Genomic DNA, 17,715 nt, shown 5'->3' on the forward strand with positions numbered 1-17,715 from the left:
GCGGGATCTGGCCAGCAGCCTGCAGTACAACGAGGCTCGCTCTTTGTTCCCAGGCAGATTGGCAGGTCGAGAAATAGTAGACACACACAAGATAGTGAAAGCTGGATCCAGGGGGGTCAACCGCCTTCTGGTCCTGTGATGTCATCAATGCACTGGATGTACCAGCATTTGTTATTAAGTTTAGTGAGGGTGGGGGTAGGTTAGTGAGGGGTTTAGGGTCATTTGATTATGAGGTGAGATGGTCACATGGGGTGAAAGTAATTCTTTAACATAGTATCTATATACAGAAGTACAGTATACAGAGATAAGAATTTATAATACAGTATGTGCATCAGTAATTTCTAACAGAGCCTTAAAACAGAAGCACAGTCTCTCCATAACCTCTGATTAGTAAGATATTAATCAGCAGTAACAGTTGCAGCAAAAGCTGGTTACAAACAATCCATAGAAACAGGACATGAAGCTAGACAACCTGTTAAACCAGAAATTCTCAGAAGGGAGTATGCCTTAACCCTAAAGAGGCCTAGAAGAGCTGTGGCAGGATGAGGGCATTTATTGCCCTATCTTATCCATATGAACAGGCACCCCTCATGCGTCCATTTATAGGCTCTCCACAAGGGTCGCATTCCATTCCCAGAGCTATGAACATCTGCTTTTCTGGGATAGGAATCTTGGTGATGTGAAACCTCCCTGACTGACTGCATGTCTGTTCATAGGCTCTCTGCAGGGGGAAAGCACATCACATGCTGTTGGCTCATTCTGGCAGTCCATCCTGGCATTGTCTTTACACAATCCTGCATGCAATTTTATATTTAAAATAATCAGGAGCATTTCCTCTTTGATTCTGTAGCAATAGTTTCAGGGGTCTCCCTACACAAGTTACTTCTTAATTCCTTTCTAATTTGTAAAATGGAGATTTGATTGGGGTTGGATTTTAGTTCATAGAGAATAGAGGAGAGAATAAAATAGTATGAAATTATGTCCCTTTTGTCTTTGGATAAAAATGGGAAGCGTCAAGGAGAAAAGAGGGGAATGTTTTTAAAAGAATGTGTATATACAATGAGATTTGCCTGAAGTGAAATTAACTGAACTGTGGGTAGAAAGAACAGGATTATGGTTTTAAGTGTAAAGATACTTGGTCTAAACATTATTAGTTCAGACTACCAGATGTAGTGTGAACCTGGAACAGCTATGGGTCTGAGATATATGGACACAAAATTTTAGGGGTAGGAGGTCTTATGGAGTTTATTAATCAGATCTCCATTTTGCAAATTAGAAAGGAACTAAGAAGTTAAGTCACTTGCCCATGTTTGTACATCTGTTTTGGGACTAGAACTCCTCTTTCCTAATTCTCATTGCCCTTTTTCTAGAACTATTTTGGGACAATGGTGGTCAGTGATATCTAGTTGTTGGCTATTTATATGTTAAGAATATTTGCAGATTGGCCGGGTGCAGTGGCTCATGCTTGTAATTCCAGCACTCTGGGAGGCCGAGTTGGGAGGATCACTTCAGGTCAGGAGTTCGAGACCAGCCTGGCCAACATTGTGAAACCCTGTCTCTACTAAAAATACAAAAATTAGCCAGGGTGGCACATGTTTGTAATTCCAGCGACCTGGGAGGCTGAGGTGGGAGGATCACTTGAACCCAGGAGGTTGCAGTGAGCCAAGATGGTGCCACTGCACTCCAGCCGGGGCAGCAGAGTGAGACTCCGTCTCAAAAAAAAGAGTATTTGCAAATGGAGCATTGCAAATGGGGCATCTGCCTCGGTATTTTCATCTTCAGAACAGCCCAGTAGCAGGCGCTAATATTGATTCTGGTGCCCTTATGATGCTAGGCATCAAGAGTTAATAAGCATGTTAAAAGTCACCAGGATGTAAATTGACATTTATTTTGTATTGTAAATAAAAGTGATTTCATCTTCCACCATCTTCTTATTCATATGTTTGACTGTCTTGCACCAGTTAATTTGTAGTAGCTAAAATGTTCTGTGGTTTTTCTGCAGTCAACTGAAAATAATTTCTCTCAGATTGAAAGGATTACTTATCTTGTCATATCTTTGAGCACAAAAACCAATTAAATGAGCCTTTAAAGAAAGCTACTATGTGAACCTCATCAACCGTCTCATGATTATCTTTAATAGAGTCCAGAGGAAGTATTTATGGCAATCCGGAATCCTCTGGAGTGGCACTGCAAGCAAATGGATCATTTTGTTGGACTCAATTTCAACTCTAACTTTAACTTTGCATTGGTTGGACACCTTTTAAAAGGTAAAAGCCTTATGTTAGAATATTTTTATGAAATAGTATTAGGAAACCAGAAGTAATTTGAGTAAGTGATTACTTGAAATAAATTGAAGTAAGTTAGCCCATATGTCTTACTTTAAATGCAAACTAGGCTGGGTGTGGTGGCTTACGTCTGTAATACCAACACTTCGGGAGGCTGAGGCAGGAGGATCACTTGAGGCTAGGAGTTTGAGACCAGCCTGGGCAACATAGTAAGACTTCATCTCTACAGAAAATATAAAAATTAGCCAGACACGATGGCACGTGCTTGTAGTCCCAGCTACTTAGGAGGCATAGATGGAAGGATTGCTTGAGCCTGGGAAGTCGAGGCTACAGTGAGCCATGATCACACCACTGCACTCAGCCTAGGTAACAGAGTGAGACTTTGTCTCAATAAATAAATAAATGCAAACTGTATCTGTCCTAATGAGTTGTGTTTTGTTCAATATGTGTTTTATGAGAGCCTCATTTCCATATCAAATATGATATTTGCCTGAAAAACCAAAGAGTTTATTCTGGCTGGGTATGGTGGCTCAAACCTGTAGTCCCAGCACTCTGGGAGGCCAAAGCAGAAGCATCAAGTCTTGAGCTCAGGAGTTCGAGACCAGCCTGGGCAATATGGTGAAACCCCCTTTCTACAAAAAATACAAAACATTAGCCAGGTGCAGTGGCACATGCCTATAGTCCCAGCTACTTGGGAGGCTGAGGAGGGAGAATCACTTGAGCCCAGGAGGTCAAGTCTGCAGTGGGCCATGATCATGCCACTACACTCCAGCCCGGGTGACAGAGTGAGACCCTGCCTCAAAAAAAAAGACCACAGAGTTGATTCCTAAAAAACCTACATACTGAGTCTTAGAATAGCTGTATTATTATTAATAATAACAATACCTAAGTATCTTACTGATTTTTAAAATAAAACAGACTGCAAATCACTGAGTATTATTTGAATAATTTATATTAGAAAATGTTAAGAGATTTGATCACAGATTTTCTTCAACCTGTTTATAGTTTACTGTTGATTAATACTATTATTTTATACCATTGTATCTCACCTTTCTGGTACCCTATCCTCACCCCTTTCTATATTGCTTATAGCCAGTGATCTCTAGCTATTCCTCAGAGCCAGCTCATTCACTTCCTAACCTGGTTTTACTCCCCATTGCTGACTTCACAGCTTGTTAACTTTGGTTCATTAACATGGGGCAGTCATGGCCAGAGACTGCAGTTAATAGGAACAGCATGTGGTGGGTCAGAAGCAAAGCAGGGTAAAGTAAGACCTGGGAGAAGGAGCTGGCATGAACCCCAGTGGTCTCAGCAGTGGATTTGGCCACAATAGAGATTCAAGCTATAGCTTGAGTCAACAATTTTGTATCAATTTAAATCTTAGGCTTGAGGAACCATGGAGATTCCCCCAGTTTTTATGAGAGAGAGAGAGAGAGATGCATACACCCACTACTATGAATGTATGCATTTGATTTCACTTTCTTAGGAAATTTCTACAAAAAATATTGACAGTGTTAATCTCTAAGGTCAGTAGGGATTTCTCAAAAAATACTACACTTACTAAAGGATACCAAGATAAGTAATTGCAACTGGGCTAATAAAGTGCTTACTTATTCTTTATATCTAGAAGAATACCAGGCTGGGCACAGCGGCTCACGCCTGTAATCCCAACACTTTGGGAGGCCGAGGCAGGCGGATTACTTGAGGCCAAGAGTTCAAGACCAGCCTGGCCAACATGGTGAAACCCCATCTCTACTAAAAATGCAAAAATTAGCCAGGTGAGGTGGTGCACACCTGTAGTTCCAGCCACTCAGGAGGCTGAGGCACAAGAATTGCTTGAACCTGGGAGGCAGAGGTTGCAGTGAGCCAAGATCCTACCACTGCACTCTAGCCTGTGTGACAGAGTGAGACTCTGTCTTAAAAGACAAGAAAAGAATACCAGATACTTTCCATGTTCAAATCACCTATTTTTAAATGGGGGTAGCATTAATGATTAAAAGCTGGCCAAAGATCAAATTTATCCTCTAATCAACCCTATTTTTTGGGCTGTTAGAGCATATATTTCCTATGTCATTAGGTTTTCTTTTAATTAAAAGTGTTTTTGTAAAATAACTCTATTTTCAAAAGAAATCTTAAGGAGAATTCTAATACATAGATTTTTTTTTAATCCCTGTGCTGCTTTAGGGAATAGAAGATCTGAAAGACTATCATGTTTTTTAATTTTCCTCTTCCTGGAGTACTATAGAGTTCCAGGGAATATTATTATATTCTACACATTTTTGGTACTTAATCTTATACATAGTTAATTATTCACATTCACAGATGTATGTTTTACCTTCCCAAATGGCTATTCTTGGAAAGTAGGAGTTATACTTCTTTTCCTTGCAGAGTTGCTAGTCAGGGAAGAAGACCTCAGCAGATACTTGTTCAAAAAATTAATTCTTATTTGTTTGTTTGTTTGTTTGTAGGGTACAGGCATCCTTCACCTGCCATTGTTGCAAGAACAGTCAGAATTTTACATACACTACTAACTCTGGTTAACAAACACAGAAATTGTGACAAATTTGAAGTGAATACACAGAGCGTGGCCTACTTAGCAGGTAAAAACACAAAATAAACAAAATTAATCTTGCTGCAGCTGTATGTAAGTATCACCCAAAAAGTGCAAATACCTATAGGTTTTTTGGCGGTTGCTTGGCAGAGTAGAAAGTTCACAATCTAGTCCTTTAGTGATTAAAATTTTGAGAGTTTTGCCAGAACATTTTTCTGTAGGAATAAATTTAATTCCCATTAAAATCTGAAATGTGTTCCCTTGGTCATCTTTGGTTCAAGACACAACAGTGGCTCTCTGTTATCCGTCATAAAATCTGAATGCTTCAGTCTAGCATCCTGGGCCCTTAAATAGCCTTCTCAGTTCTGTTATCTTTCTCCAAATTTCATGAGCTCAAATGGATGAGCTATTTTAAGCTAATCTACTTGCCATCTCCTACAAGTGACTGCCTCTTCAGTATTCATTCCTTATGTGATTTTATCTGGAATGTCTGCCCTATCCCCACCATTCCATTAAAGCTTCCTGTTTGCTCTTATCTGATTTTTGTTTCTCTACTCAGCAACAGTTAGCACTTATGTACAATTCTTGAATGTAGTTGTTTGATGGAAAGTGCTGATTCTCAGTTTCACAGACTTCTGTTTGTTCAACTTTTTTGTTTGAACCATATCACCTTGAGCAAATCATTTAACATCTCCATATTTTTTCTCACTCAACTCAATAATACCTGCCCTGCCTACTTTGTGTTTGTTAAAATCAAATGCACATTAAAGCACTTGGAAAATAAAAGATGCTTATTAAATCTCTTTGTATATTTCATGTTTTTGTAGTCTTCCAAAATATGTGCACATTTAACAGGTATTCTCTTTAGGAGACTGTAAGTTCATCCTGTTTAAGTCACACTTGTAATTTGTTAAATTTTTTTAACCTACCACCGTTTTCCTTTTAGCTTTACTTACAGTGTCTGAAGAAGTTCGAAGTCGCTGCAGCCTAAAACATAGAAAGTCACTTCTTCTTACTGATATTTCAATGGAAAATGTTCCTATGGATACATATCCCATTCATCATGGTGATCCTACCTATAGGTAAGTGGATTTACTCTCCTATAATTACATAATGGTAATCAAGTTTCAATTTTCCAACTAATGGAGGCAAGCAGCAGAGTAATCTAGAAGGTAATATGGGAGAAATCTAGAGATGGCCTAGGAAGAGTGTGTAAGTCAAAACTCATTTTATAAATGTGTAGTATTTTATGTGGGTTAGTAGGAAAGTTATTCTTCCAATCTAATTGTGCTAATGTTAACATTAGTTTGCCTCTGAAGCACAGACCAATTGAACAATGAAAAGAGACGCTCTTGAAAATATTAGGTTGTGGGGGAAGGGCCTGGGGAAAAAAACTAACGCAAAATATAAACAACACATTACGTGCTTGGATAGAGAACGAATCTATACAGATTTGTAAAAATACAGACATGCTAACACGTTTGTTGTATTTACTCATATCACACTAATGTTATTTAAAAGTTTTCTATAATGTAGATTTAGATGGTCAAAATTATATCTGTTACACATGGTTTTGGGTAATATATTTTTCAGTATAATTTGGAGAAATTTCATGAAAATGGCATCATTGGGGGATTTTTCTGTATTTTCAATTAAAAAATTTTCTTTAAGGTTTAGGGACAGTGTTGAACGTAGAAAAGTTATCTTCTGTTCGCAAAACTCATATCATTCCATTTATCAACATCCTGCTTTTTGATAAAAAGACTTCAACAATTTCCTTAAGATTCTAACAATGTATGCAAAAATTTTTCAAACATACTTGGTATTCAGTAGTCTTACTTTTCTCAGTCCCATTATTATATTACTTTGAGATATGCCCTTTTTGTTATAGAAAGGGTAAAAGAGTTTGCCTGTGTTCCCCTATCAAAACTATAAATTAATGTCTGATTTTCTTGGTTTTTATTTATTTATTTTTTATTTATTTTTTTTTTTATTATACTTTAAGTTCTAGGGTACATGTGCATAACGTGCAGGTTTGTTACATATGTATACATGTGCCATGTTGGTGTGCTGCACCCATCAACTCGTCAGCACCCATCAATTCATCATTTATATCAGGTATAACTCCCCAGTGCAATCCCTCCCCCCTCCCCCCTCCCCATGACAGGCCCCATTGTGTGATGTTCCCCTTCCCGAGTCCAAGTGAGCTCATTGTTCAGTTCCCACCTATGAGTGAGAACATGCGGTGTTTGGTTTTCTCTTCTTGTGATAGTTTGCTAAGAATGATGGTTTCCAGCTGCATCCATGTCCCTACAAAGGACGCAAACTCATCCTTTTTTATGGCTGCATAGTATTCCATGGTGTATATGTGCCACATTTTCTTAATCCAGTCTGTCACTGATGGACATTTGGGTTGATTCCAAGTCTTTGCTATTGTGAATAGTGCCGCAATAAACATACGTGTGCATGTGTCTTTGTAGTAGAATAATTTATAATCCTTTGGGTATATACCCAGTAGTGGGATGGCTGGGTCATATGGTACATCTAGTTCTAGATCTTTGAGGAATTGCCATACTGTTTTCCATAATGGTTGAACTAGTTTACAATCCCACCAACAGTGTAAAAGTGTTCCTATTTCTCCACATCCTCTCCAACACCTGTTGTTTCCTGAGTTTTTAATGATTGCCATTCTAACTGGTGTGAGATGGTATCTCATTGTGGTTTTGATTTGCATTTCTCTGATGGCGAGTGATGATGAGCATTTTTTCATGTGTCTGTTGGCTGTATGAATGTCTTCTTTTGAGAAATGTCTGTTCATATCCTTTCCCCACTTTTTGATGGGGTTGTTTGTTTTTTTCTTGTATATTTGTTTGAGTTCTTTGTAGATTCTGGAAATTAGCCCTTTGTCAGATGAGTAGATTGCAAAAATTTTCTCCCATTCTGTAGGTTGCCTGTTCACTCTGATGGTAGTTTCTTTTGCTGTGCAGAAGTTCTTTAGTTTAATTAGATCCCATTTGTCAATTTTGGCTTTTGCTGCCGTTGCTTTTGGTGTTTTAGACATGAAGTCCTTGCCCATGCCTATGTCCTGAATGGTACTACCTAGATTTTCTTCTAGGGTTTTTATGGTATTAGGTCTAACATTTAAGTCTCTAATCCATCTTGAATTAATCTTCGTATAAGGAGTAAGGAAAGGATCCAGTTTCAGCTTTCTACTTATGGCTAGCCAATTTTCCCAGCACCATTTATTAAATAGGGAATCCTTTCCCCATTTCTTGTTTTTGTCAGGTTTGTCAAAGATCAGATGGTTGTAGATGTGTGGCATTATTTCTGAGGACTCCGTTCTGTTCCATTGGTCTATATCTCTGTTTTGGTACCAGTACCATGCTGTTTTGGTTACTGTAGCCTTGTAGTATAGTTTGAAGTCAGGTAGCGTGACACCTCCGGCTTTGTCCTTTTGACTTAGGATTGTCTTGGCAATGCGGGCTCTTTTTTGGTTCCATATGAACTTTAAAGCAGTTTTTTCCCATTCGGTGAAGAAACTCATTGGTAGCTTGATGGGGATGGCATTGAATCTATAAATAACCTTGGGCAGTATGGCCATTTTCACGATACTGATTCTTCCTATCCATGAGCATGGTATGTTCTTCCATTTGTTTGTGTCCTCTTTGATTTCACTGAGCAGTGGTTTGTAGTTCTCCTTGAAGAGGTCGTTTACATCCCTTGTAAGTTGGATTCCTAGGTATTTGATTCTCTTTGAAGCAATTGTGAATGGAAGTTCATTCCTGATTTGGCTCTCTGCTTGTCTGTTACTGGTGTATAAGAATGCTTGTGATTTTTGCACATTAATTTTGTATCCTGAGACTTTGCTGAAGTTGCTTATCAGCTTAAGAAGATTTTGGGCTGAGACGATGGGGTTTTCTAAATATACAATCATGTCATCTGCAAACAGGGACAATTTGACTTCTTCTTTTCCTAACTGAATACCCTTGATTTCTTTCTCTTGCCTGATTGCCCTAGCCAGAACTTCCAACACTATGTTGAATAGGAGTGGTGAGAGAGGGCATCCCTGTCTTGTGCCAGTTTTCAAAGGGAATTCTTCCAGTTTTTGCCCATTCAGTATGATATTAGCTGTGGGTTTGTCATAAATAGCTCTTATTATTTTGAGGTACGTTCCATCAATACTGAATTTGTTGAGCGTTTTTAGCATGAAGGGCTGTTGAATTTTGTCAAAAGCCTTTTCTGCATCTATTGAGATAATCATGTGGTTCTTGTCTTTGGTTCTGTTGATATGCTGGATTACGTTGATTGATTTGCGAATGTTGAACCAGCCTTGCATCCCAGGGATGAAGCCCACTTGATCATGGTGGATAAGCTTTTTGATGTGCTGCTGAATCCGGTTTGCCAGTATTTTATTGAGGATTTTTGCATCGATGTTCATCAGGGAGATTGGTCTAAAATTCTCTTTTTTTGTTGTGTCTCTGCCAGGCTTTGGTATCAGGATGATGTTGGCCTCATAAAATGAGTTAGGGAGGATTCCCTCTTTTTCTATTGATTGGAATAGTTTCAGAAGGAATGGTACCAGCTCCTCCTTGTACCTCTGGTAGAATTCAGCTGTGAATCCATCTGGTCCTGGGCTTTTTTTGGTGGGTAGGCTATTAATTGTTGCCTCAATTTCAGAGCCTGCTATTGGTCTATTCAGGGATTCAACTTCTTCCTGGTTTAGTCTTGGGAGAGTGTAAGTGTCCAGGAAATTATCCATTTCTTCTAGATTTTCTAGTTGATTTGCATAGAGGTGTTTATAGTATTCTCTGATGGTAGTTTGTATTTCTCTGGGGTCGGTGGTGATATCCCCTTTATCATTTTTTATTGCGTCTATTTGATTCCTCTCTCTTTTCTTCTTTATTAGCCTTGCTAGCGGTCTGTCAATTTTGTTGATCTTTTCAAAAAACCAACTCCTGGATTCATTGATTTTTTGGAGGGTTTTTTGTGTCTCTATCTCCTTCAGTTCTGCGCTGATCTTAGTTATTTCTTGCCTTCTGCTAGCTTTTGAATGTGTTTGCTCTTGCCTCTCTAGTTCGTTTAATTGTGATGTTAGAGTGTCAATTTTAGATCTTTCCTGCTTTCTCTTGTGGGCACTTAGTGCTATAAATTTCCCTCTACACACTGCTTTAAATGTGTCCCAGAGATTCTGGTATGTTGTATCTTTGTTCTCATTGGTTTCAAAGAACATCTTTATTTCTGCTTTCATTTCGTTATGTACCCAGTAGTCATTCAGGAGCAGGTTGTTCAGTTTCCATGTAGTTGAGCGGTTTTGATTGAGTTTCTTAGTCCTGAGTTCTAGTTTGATTGCACTGTGGTCTGAGAGACAGTTTGTTATAATTTCTGTTCTTTTACATTTGCTGAGGAGTGCTTTACTTCCAATTATGTGGTCAATTTTGGAATAAGTGCGATGTGGTGCTGAGAAGAATGCATATTCTGTTGACTTGGGGTGGAGAGTTCTATAGATGTCTATTAGGTCCGCTTGGTGCAGAGATGAGTTCAATTCCTGGATATCCTGGTTAACTTTCTGTCTCGATGATCTGTCTAATGTTGACAGTGAAGTGTTGAAGTCTCCCATTATTATTGTATGGGAGTCTAAGTCTCTTTGTAAGTCTCTAAGGACTTGCTTTATGAATCTGGGTGCTCCTGTATTGGGTGCATATATATTTAGGATAGTTAGCTCTTCCTGTTGAATGGATCCCTTTACCATTATGTAATGGCCTTCTTTGTCTCTTTTGATCTTTGATGGTTTAAAGTCTGTTTTATCAGAGACTAGGATTGCAACCCCTGCTTTTTTTTGTTCTCCATTTGCTTGGTAGACTTCCTCCATCCCTTTATTTTGAGCCTATGTATGTCTCTGCATGTGAGATGGGTCTCCTGAAGACAGCAGACTGATGGGTCTTGACTCTTTATCCAGTTTGCCAGTCTGTGTCTTTTAATTGGAGCATTTAGTCCATTTACATTTAAGGTTAATATTGTTATGTGTGAACTTGATCCTGCCATTGTGATATTAACTGGTTATTTTGCTCATTAGTTGATGCAGTTTCTTCCTAGCCTTGATGGTCTTTACATTTTGGCATGTTTTTGCAATGGCTGGTACCTGTTGTTCCTTTCCATGTTTAGGGCTTCCTTCAGGGTCTCTTGTAAGGCAGGCCTGGTGGTGACAAAATCTCTAAGCATTTGCTTATCTGTAAAGAATTTTATTTATCCTTCACTTATGAAACTTAGTTTGGCTGGATATGAAAGTCTGGGTTTAAAATTCTTTTCTTTAAGAACGTTGAACATTGGCCCCCACTCTCTTCTGGCTTGTAGAGTTTCTGCCGAGAGATCTGCTGTCAGTCTGATGGGCTTCCCTTTGTGGGTAACCTGACCTTTCTCTCTGGCTGCCCTTAAGATTTTTTCCTTCATTTCAACTTTGGTGAATCTGGCAATTATGTGTCTTGGAGTTGCTCTTCTGGAGGAGTATCTTTGTGGCGTTCTCTGTATTTCCTGAATTTGAATGTTGGCCTCCCCTGCTAGGTTGGGGAAGTTCTCCTGGATGATATCCTGTAGAGTGTTTTCCAATTTGGTTCCATTTTCCCCCTCACTTTCAGGCACCCCAATCAGACGTAGATTTGGTCTTTTTACATAATCCCATACTTCTTGCAGGCTTTGTTCATTTCTTTTTCTTCTTTTTTCTTTTGGTTTCTCTTCTTGCTTCATTTCATTCATTTGATCCTCCATCGCTGATACTCTTTCTTCCAGTTGATCGAGTCGGTTACTGAAGCTTGTGCATTTGTCACGTATTTCTCGTGTCATGGTTTTCATCTCTGTCATTTCGTTTATGACCTTCTCTGCATTAATTAGTCTAGCTGTCAATTCTTCCACTCTTTTTTCAAGATTTTTAGTTTCTTTGCGCTGGGTACGTAATTCCTCCTTTAGCTCTGAGAGGTTTGATGGACTGAAGCCTTCTTCTCTCATCTCATCAAAATCATTCTCTGACCAGCTTTGATCCGTTGCTGGCGATGGGCTGTGCTCCTTTGCAGGAGGAGATGCGCTCTTAGTTTTTGAATTTCCAGCTTTTCTGCCCTGCTTTTTCCCCATCTTTGTGGTTTTATCTGTCTCTGGTCTTTGATGATGGTGATGTACTGATGGGGTTTTGGTATAGGTGACCTTCCTGTTTGATAGTTTTCCTTCTGACAGTCAGGACCCTCAGCTATAGGTCTGTTGGAGATTGCTTGAGGTCCACTCCAGACCCTGTTTGCCTGGGTATCAGCAGCAGAGGTTGCAGAAGACAGAATGTTGCTGAACAGCGAGTGCACCTGTCTGATTCTTGCTTTGGAAGCTTCCTCTCAGGGGTGTACTACACCCTGTGAGGTGTGGGGTGTCAGACTGCCCCTAGTGGGAGATGTCTCCCAGTTAGGCTACTCAGGGGTCAGGAACCCACTTGAGCAGGCAGACTGCCCCTTCTCAGATCTCAACCTCCGTGTTGGGAGATCCACTGCTCTCTTCAAAGCTGTCAGACAGAGTCGTTCGCGTTTGCACAGGCTTCTGCTCCTTTAGCTGAGCCCTGTCCCCAGAGGCGCAGGTTACAGAGACAGGCAGGTTTCCTTGAGCTGCTGTGAGCTCCACCCAGTTCGAGCTTCCCAGCGGCTTTATTTACCTACTTAAGCCTCAGCGATGGCGGGCGCCCCTCCCCCAGCCTCGCTGCTGCCTTGCGGTTAGATTGCCGCAGACTGCTGTGTTAGCAAGGAGGGAGGCTCCGTGGGTGTGGGACCCTCCCGGCCAGGTGTGGGATATAATCTCCGGTGTGCCCGTGTTATAGCGCAGTATTGGGGTGGGAGTTACCCGATTTTCCAGGTGTTGTGTGTCTCAGTTCCCCTGGCTAGGAAAAGGGACTCCCTTCCCCCTCGCGCTTCCCAGGTGAGGCGATGCCTCGCCCTGCTTCAGCTCTCCCTGGTCGGGCTGCAGCAGCTGACCCGCAGGGATTGTCCAGCACTCCCGAGTGAGATGACCCCAGTACCTCAGTTGAAAATGCAGAAATCACCGGTCTTCTGTGTCGCTGGCGCTGGGAGATGGAGAGTGGCGCTGTTCCTATTCGGCCATCTTGCTGCGCCCCCTTCTTGGTTTTTAAACAGTTGCCTGTTTAGACTTGATTTTTTCTGATTTAAAAAAAAATCAGTGCAATAAGTTCAAGGTCTTTTATCAACATAACTACAGTTAGTAACAATGTATTTTATACTTGAAAATTGCTACAAGAGTAGATTTTAAGTATTCTCACCACAAAAGATAAATATATGAGGTAACACATATGTTAATTAGCTTGATTTAGCCATTCTACAATGTGTAACATATTTTATTTATTTTTATTTTTATTTATTAATTTTCTTTGAGACGGAGTCTCACTCTGTCGTGTAGTCTGGAGTGCAGTGGCACAATCTCAGCTCACTACAACCTCCGCCTCCTGGGTTCAAGTGATTCTCCTGCCTCATCCTCCTGAGTAGCTGGGATTATAGGCATGCACCACCATGCCCAGCTATTTTTTGTATTTGTGTAGAGATGGGGTTTCACCGTGTTGGGCAAGCTGGTCTTGAGCTCCTGACCTTAGGTGATCCACCCACCTTGCCTCCCAAAGTGCTGGGATTACAGGCATGAGCCACGGTGCCCAGCCAATGTAAACGTATTTTAAAACATAATGTTGTACACCAAGCTTGTCAAACCCATGTCCCGCAGGCTGCACCCAGCCCCAGAGGGCTTTGAATGCAGCCCAACACAAATTTGTAAAGTTTCTTAAAACATTACGAGATTTTTTTTTTTTTGCAATTTTTTTTTTTTTTTAAAGCTCATCACCTGTAGTTAGTGTTAGTGTATTTTATGTGTGGCCAGGAATATTCTTCTAATTCCACTGTGGCCCAGGGAAGCTAAAAGATTGGACACCCCTGTTGCTATACCTTTTTATTTGTCAGCTTTTAACAATTGCAGTACAGTTCTTTTTGCTCAGCATTTGGTGATTCAGTACTCACCAAATGTACTAGGTACAAGATACTATGGCAGGAAAGTTGATAATTCCTGGGGATACAACAAGAGTTTGTACCCTAAAGCCCTTTAAAGTGCAGTTTTAAAATTAATTGATTGCTGTTGTTAGGAAATAGGACAGCCACTTGGAAGGAGCAAACAATGGTTGTATTTGTCACCATGTTAATTAATTTTTCTCTATTGTTTTAATCTCTCAGGACACTAAAGGAGACTCAGCCATGGTCCTCTCCCAAAGGTTCTGAAGGATACCTTGCAGCCACCTATCCAACTGTCGGCCAGACCAGTCCCCGAGCCAGGAAATCCATGAGCTTGGACATGGGGCAGCCTTCTCAGGCCAACACTAAGAAGTTGCTTGGTTAGTTTATCTAAATTATGTAGTTTTTTTATTATTTAAAAAAATAGATATTTTTACTCTTGGAAAATTATTTGAAATTGCAAGATTATCAGAATTTTCCATCTCAATGTAGCAAAGTTTTTGATGCCATTTAAAAGAGAGTTTGATAGATCAGTTAAGCATTATAAGTTGAGATAGAGAAATGAGAATGGGGCCTTGAAATAGTTTTTTCTGCATCTTAGACTAACTATTGTGACTCTCCTTATTCTGTTTTGCCTTGGCTGGTCAGCAGGGAATGGAACTCTGAGACATATTAGATAAACACCTATAAGAAAGCAAGAGTCTTGCTGCACTCAGGGGATTTAATGATATACTGTAATACTTCCCAAAATTATCATCTGAGAGAATATGTGAATATGGTATGAAGCTATAATAGTACTATTTGCCATGCTTTCTTTGAAAAGACAATAAGACATGTTTTTCAATTACTGAAAGAAAATAGGATTCTTTTTTTTTTTTTTTATCTTGAGATGGAGTCTTGTGTTCACCCAGGCTGGAGTGCAGTAGCACAATCTCAGCTCACTGCAACCTCTGCCTCCCGGGTTCAAGCAATTCTCCTGCCTCAGCCTCCCTAGTAGCTGGGATTACAGGCACACATCACCACATCTGGCTAATATTTGTATTTTTAGTAGAGATGAGATTTCCCCATGTTGGCCAGGCTAGTCTTGACCTCCTGACCTCAGGTGATCCGCCCTCCTCGGCCTCCCAAAGTGCTGAGATTTACAGGCATGAGCCACCTTGCCCGGCCAGAAGATAGGATTCTTGAAATTAAGATTGCTCAGTTACATCAACATTTATAGAATTTTTGTCTCTGAGAGTACACCTAAAACGCTGCGAGACTCATTTCCATTTTAGTAACTGAAAGTAAATGAATGAAAGAACCCAGTAGGCCAGATGCAGTGGCTCACACCAATAATCCCAGTACTTCGGGGGACTCAGGCGGGAGGATTGCTTGAGTCCAGGAGTTCAAGACCAGCCTGGGCAACATGACAAAACCCATCTCTACAAAAAATACAAAACTTAGCTAGGCATGGTGACAAACACCTGTAGTCCCAGCTACTCACGAAGATCACCTGAGCCCAGGAGGCAGGGGTAGCAGTGAGCCAAGATTGCACCACTGCACTCTAGCCTGGGTGACAGAGTGAGACCCTGACTCCAAACAAACAAACAAAAACACTGATCTTACATTGCTGCTCAGAGGAAATGTAGAGATGTTCTTCTGTTCCATTGGGTAAAATTGTAATTGTTACTGGAATACATTGCGATCTATATTTCAGTGGCCAACACTGAATAGTTCAACAGATTTCAGTTATCCATGCAAACATATTTAATATCTTTAGACATTAGAAGAATGTTTGTGTTCATAAGGAAATTAGTGAACAAACAAATTGTAACATAAATAACCTGCCAGTAAACCATGAAAGAAATAGAAACCGTGAATGTCAATCACGGTTACTAGCCACATAGGTGTGTTACTGTTGTTTGAGTTCCCGTCTGTTAGTACCTTGCCATAAGTAATCTTTTAGGAGTTTCCTGGTTACTTTGTGTTTTGTAATTCTGGATTGTCATGCCAATGAAGTTGTAAATGAAAAACTAACCTCAGAAAAAAATGTAGTATTGAATTCATTCAACCCATGTACTAAGTGAAAAAGATATGGTAACTGCCCTGGAAGAGTTTGTAATTTGTGTCCAAGACTTATAATCAGCCAATCACAACAGCAATTCCAGGTGCCATTACAATGATACGTCTTAATGGAGGAAACTAGAGATCTGGGGAAATTAGAAGAAAAAAAAAGCTGCGGAGAGGAGATAACATTTGAGCTGTGTCCTAAAGATTTAATATATGCTTGCTAAATAGACAACAGGATAAGTAGGGGTGTATGTTTAAGGGCAGTGGGGAATAGCAAGAGTAAAGAAAAGGCAGAAAAGCAACATGATACATCATGGCGTCATGGGGAATGGGGTAGGAAATGAGATGAGAAGAAGGATTAGAACTCGATTGGAAATGACTGTGTGCCATGATAAGAGATTTTTCCCCTTATCACGCGTTCAGCTGAGGTATTTAAGTAGGGGAAGAACATGACCAAATTTTAATTTTCGCCAAGTTTTTCTAGCAGCAATGTGGAGAGACAGGAACAGATTTTTAGCAAGGGAACCATTTAATAAAATTGATATAGCAGTCCAAGTAAAAAAAAAAAAAAAAAAAAAAAATGGTGTGGGCCCCGCACTAAGGCAGGAGCAATGAGAGAATGGAGAAGACCCAGCAGGTTTGGAGCTGGGCATAATGGTACACACCTGTAGTCCCAGGAACTCAGGAGGCCAAGGCAGGAGGATTGTTTGAGGCTGACCTGGGCAGCATAGTCAGACCCTGTCTCAAAAAAAAACAAAAATCAGGTTTGGAGTAGGTTTCTGAAGCAGAACGGACATGACTTAGTGACCAGTTGTTACAGGTGGGGAAGGGGAGAAGATCGTGAAGGATGTCAGAAGTTTTTAGTTTTAAAAACTGTCTGGATAGTGATTCCATTCATAGAGATCAGGACTAATATGTTTACAGTACATGATAAATGTGGGTTGGTTGATTATACTGGAATATTTTCAAGACATCTAGGAGTATATAACTAAGAGATAAACCACAAGATGTACCTGGAATTTAGGAAGAAAGGAGACAAGTAAACATTTAGAATTGATTAGCTCACAGATAATTAAAGCTATGGAAGCAGAATGAGATCTTCCAGGAAGAATGCAGAGAATAAAATAGAAAGGACAAGTGAGAAAGGAAGGAAAATTAAATGTAGAAAGTAGTGTCCCAATCTCATGTAGTATGGAAAGCACTGACTGGTTTTAGAAAACCTGAGTTTTCCATCTGGTCATTGTCTAGATCCCTAGCCATGCTTCCTCAGACTAATTATACTTAACTGCTCATGGCTTCATCGGTGTACATGTGCATGAAATGAAAAAGCTGGACTAGATCCCTTTGGGCTGTTAAATTATTTGGCCTTGGTATTTATGACTATTATGAATAGTTATTTGTGTTAATTCTTGAGGTAATAGACTTTGTATTTCTCAAGTGTTAAATTGCCAGATTTTATTATATTGGCTTTAATTCTGGCTTTAAAAAAATAATACTGTTGGCTGGGCCTGGTGGCTCATGCCTGTAATCCCAGCACTTTGGGGAGACCAAGGCAGGTGGATTGCTTGAGCCCAGGAGTTCGAGACCAGGCTAGGCAACATGGAGAAACCCTGTCTCTACTAAAAATAGAAAAATCAGCTGGGTGTGGTAGTGTGCGCCTGTAGTCCCAGCTACTGGGGAGGCTGATGTGGGAGGATCACCTGAGCCCAGGATGCGGAGGTTGCAGTGAGCTGAGATCATATCACTGCACTCTAGCCTGGGCCACAGAGCGAGACCCTGTCAAAAAAAAAAAAAAAAAAAA

General features: G+C 40.2%; 1 protein-coding gene across 1 annotated transcript in view; it reads left to right on the plus strand.

Annotated features, from left to right (window-relative positions):
* The window catches only part of NF1 (neurofibromin 1), a 243,357-nt gene that overhangs the window by 197,475 nt on the left and 28,167 nt on the right, over positions 1 to 17,715 (plus strand). Inside the window, exons 46-49 of the mRNA XM_026452251.2 lie at positions 2,141 to 2,267; positions 4,754 to 4,885; positions 5,783 to 5,918; positions 14,088 to 14,245. Of these exons, the coding sequence (XP_026308036.1) occupies positions 2,141 to 2,267; positions 4,754 to 4,885; positions 5,783 to 5,918; positions 14,088 to 14,245 (553 nt within the window). The remainder of the gene's footprint in view (positions 1 to 2,140; positions 2,268 to 4,753; positions 4,886 to 5,782; positions 5,919 to 14,087; positions 14,246 to 17,715) is intronic.

The sequence above is a fragment of the Piliocolobus tephrosceles genome, chromosome 16 (genome assembly GCF_002776525.5).
Source record: "Piliocolobus tephrosceles isolate RC106 chromosome 16, ASM277652v3, whole genome shotgun sequence".
In the NCBI taxonomy this organism is placed as follows: Eukaryota; Metazoa; Chordata; class Mammalia; order Primates; family Cercopithecidae; genus Piliocolobus; species Piliocolobus tephrosceles.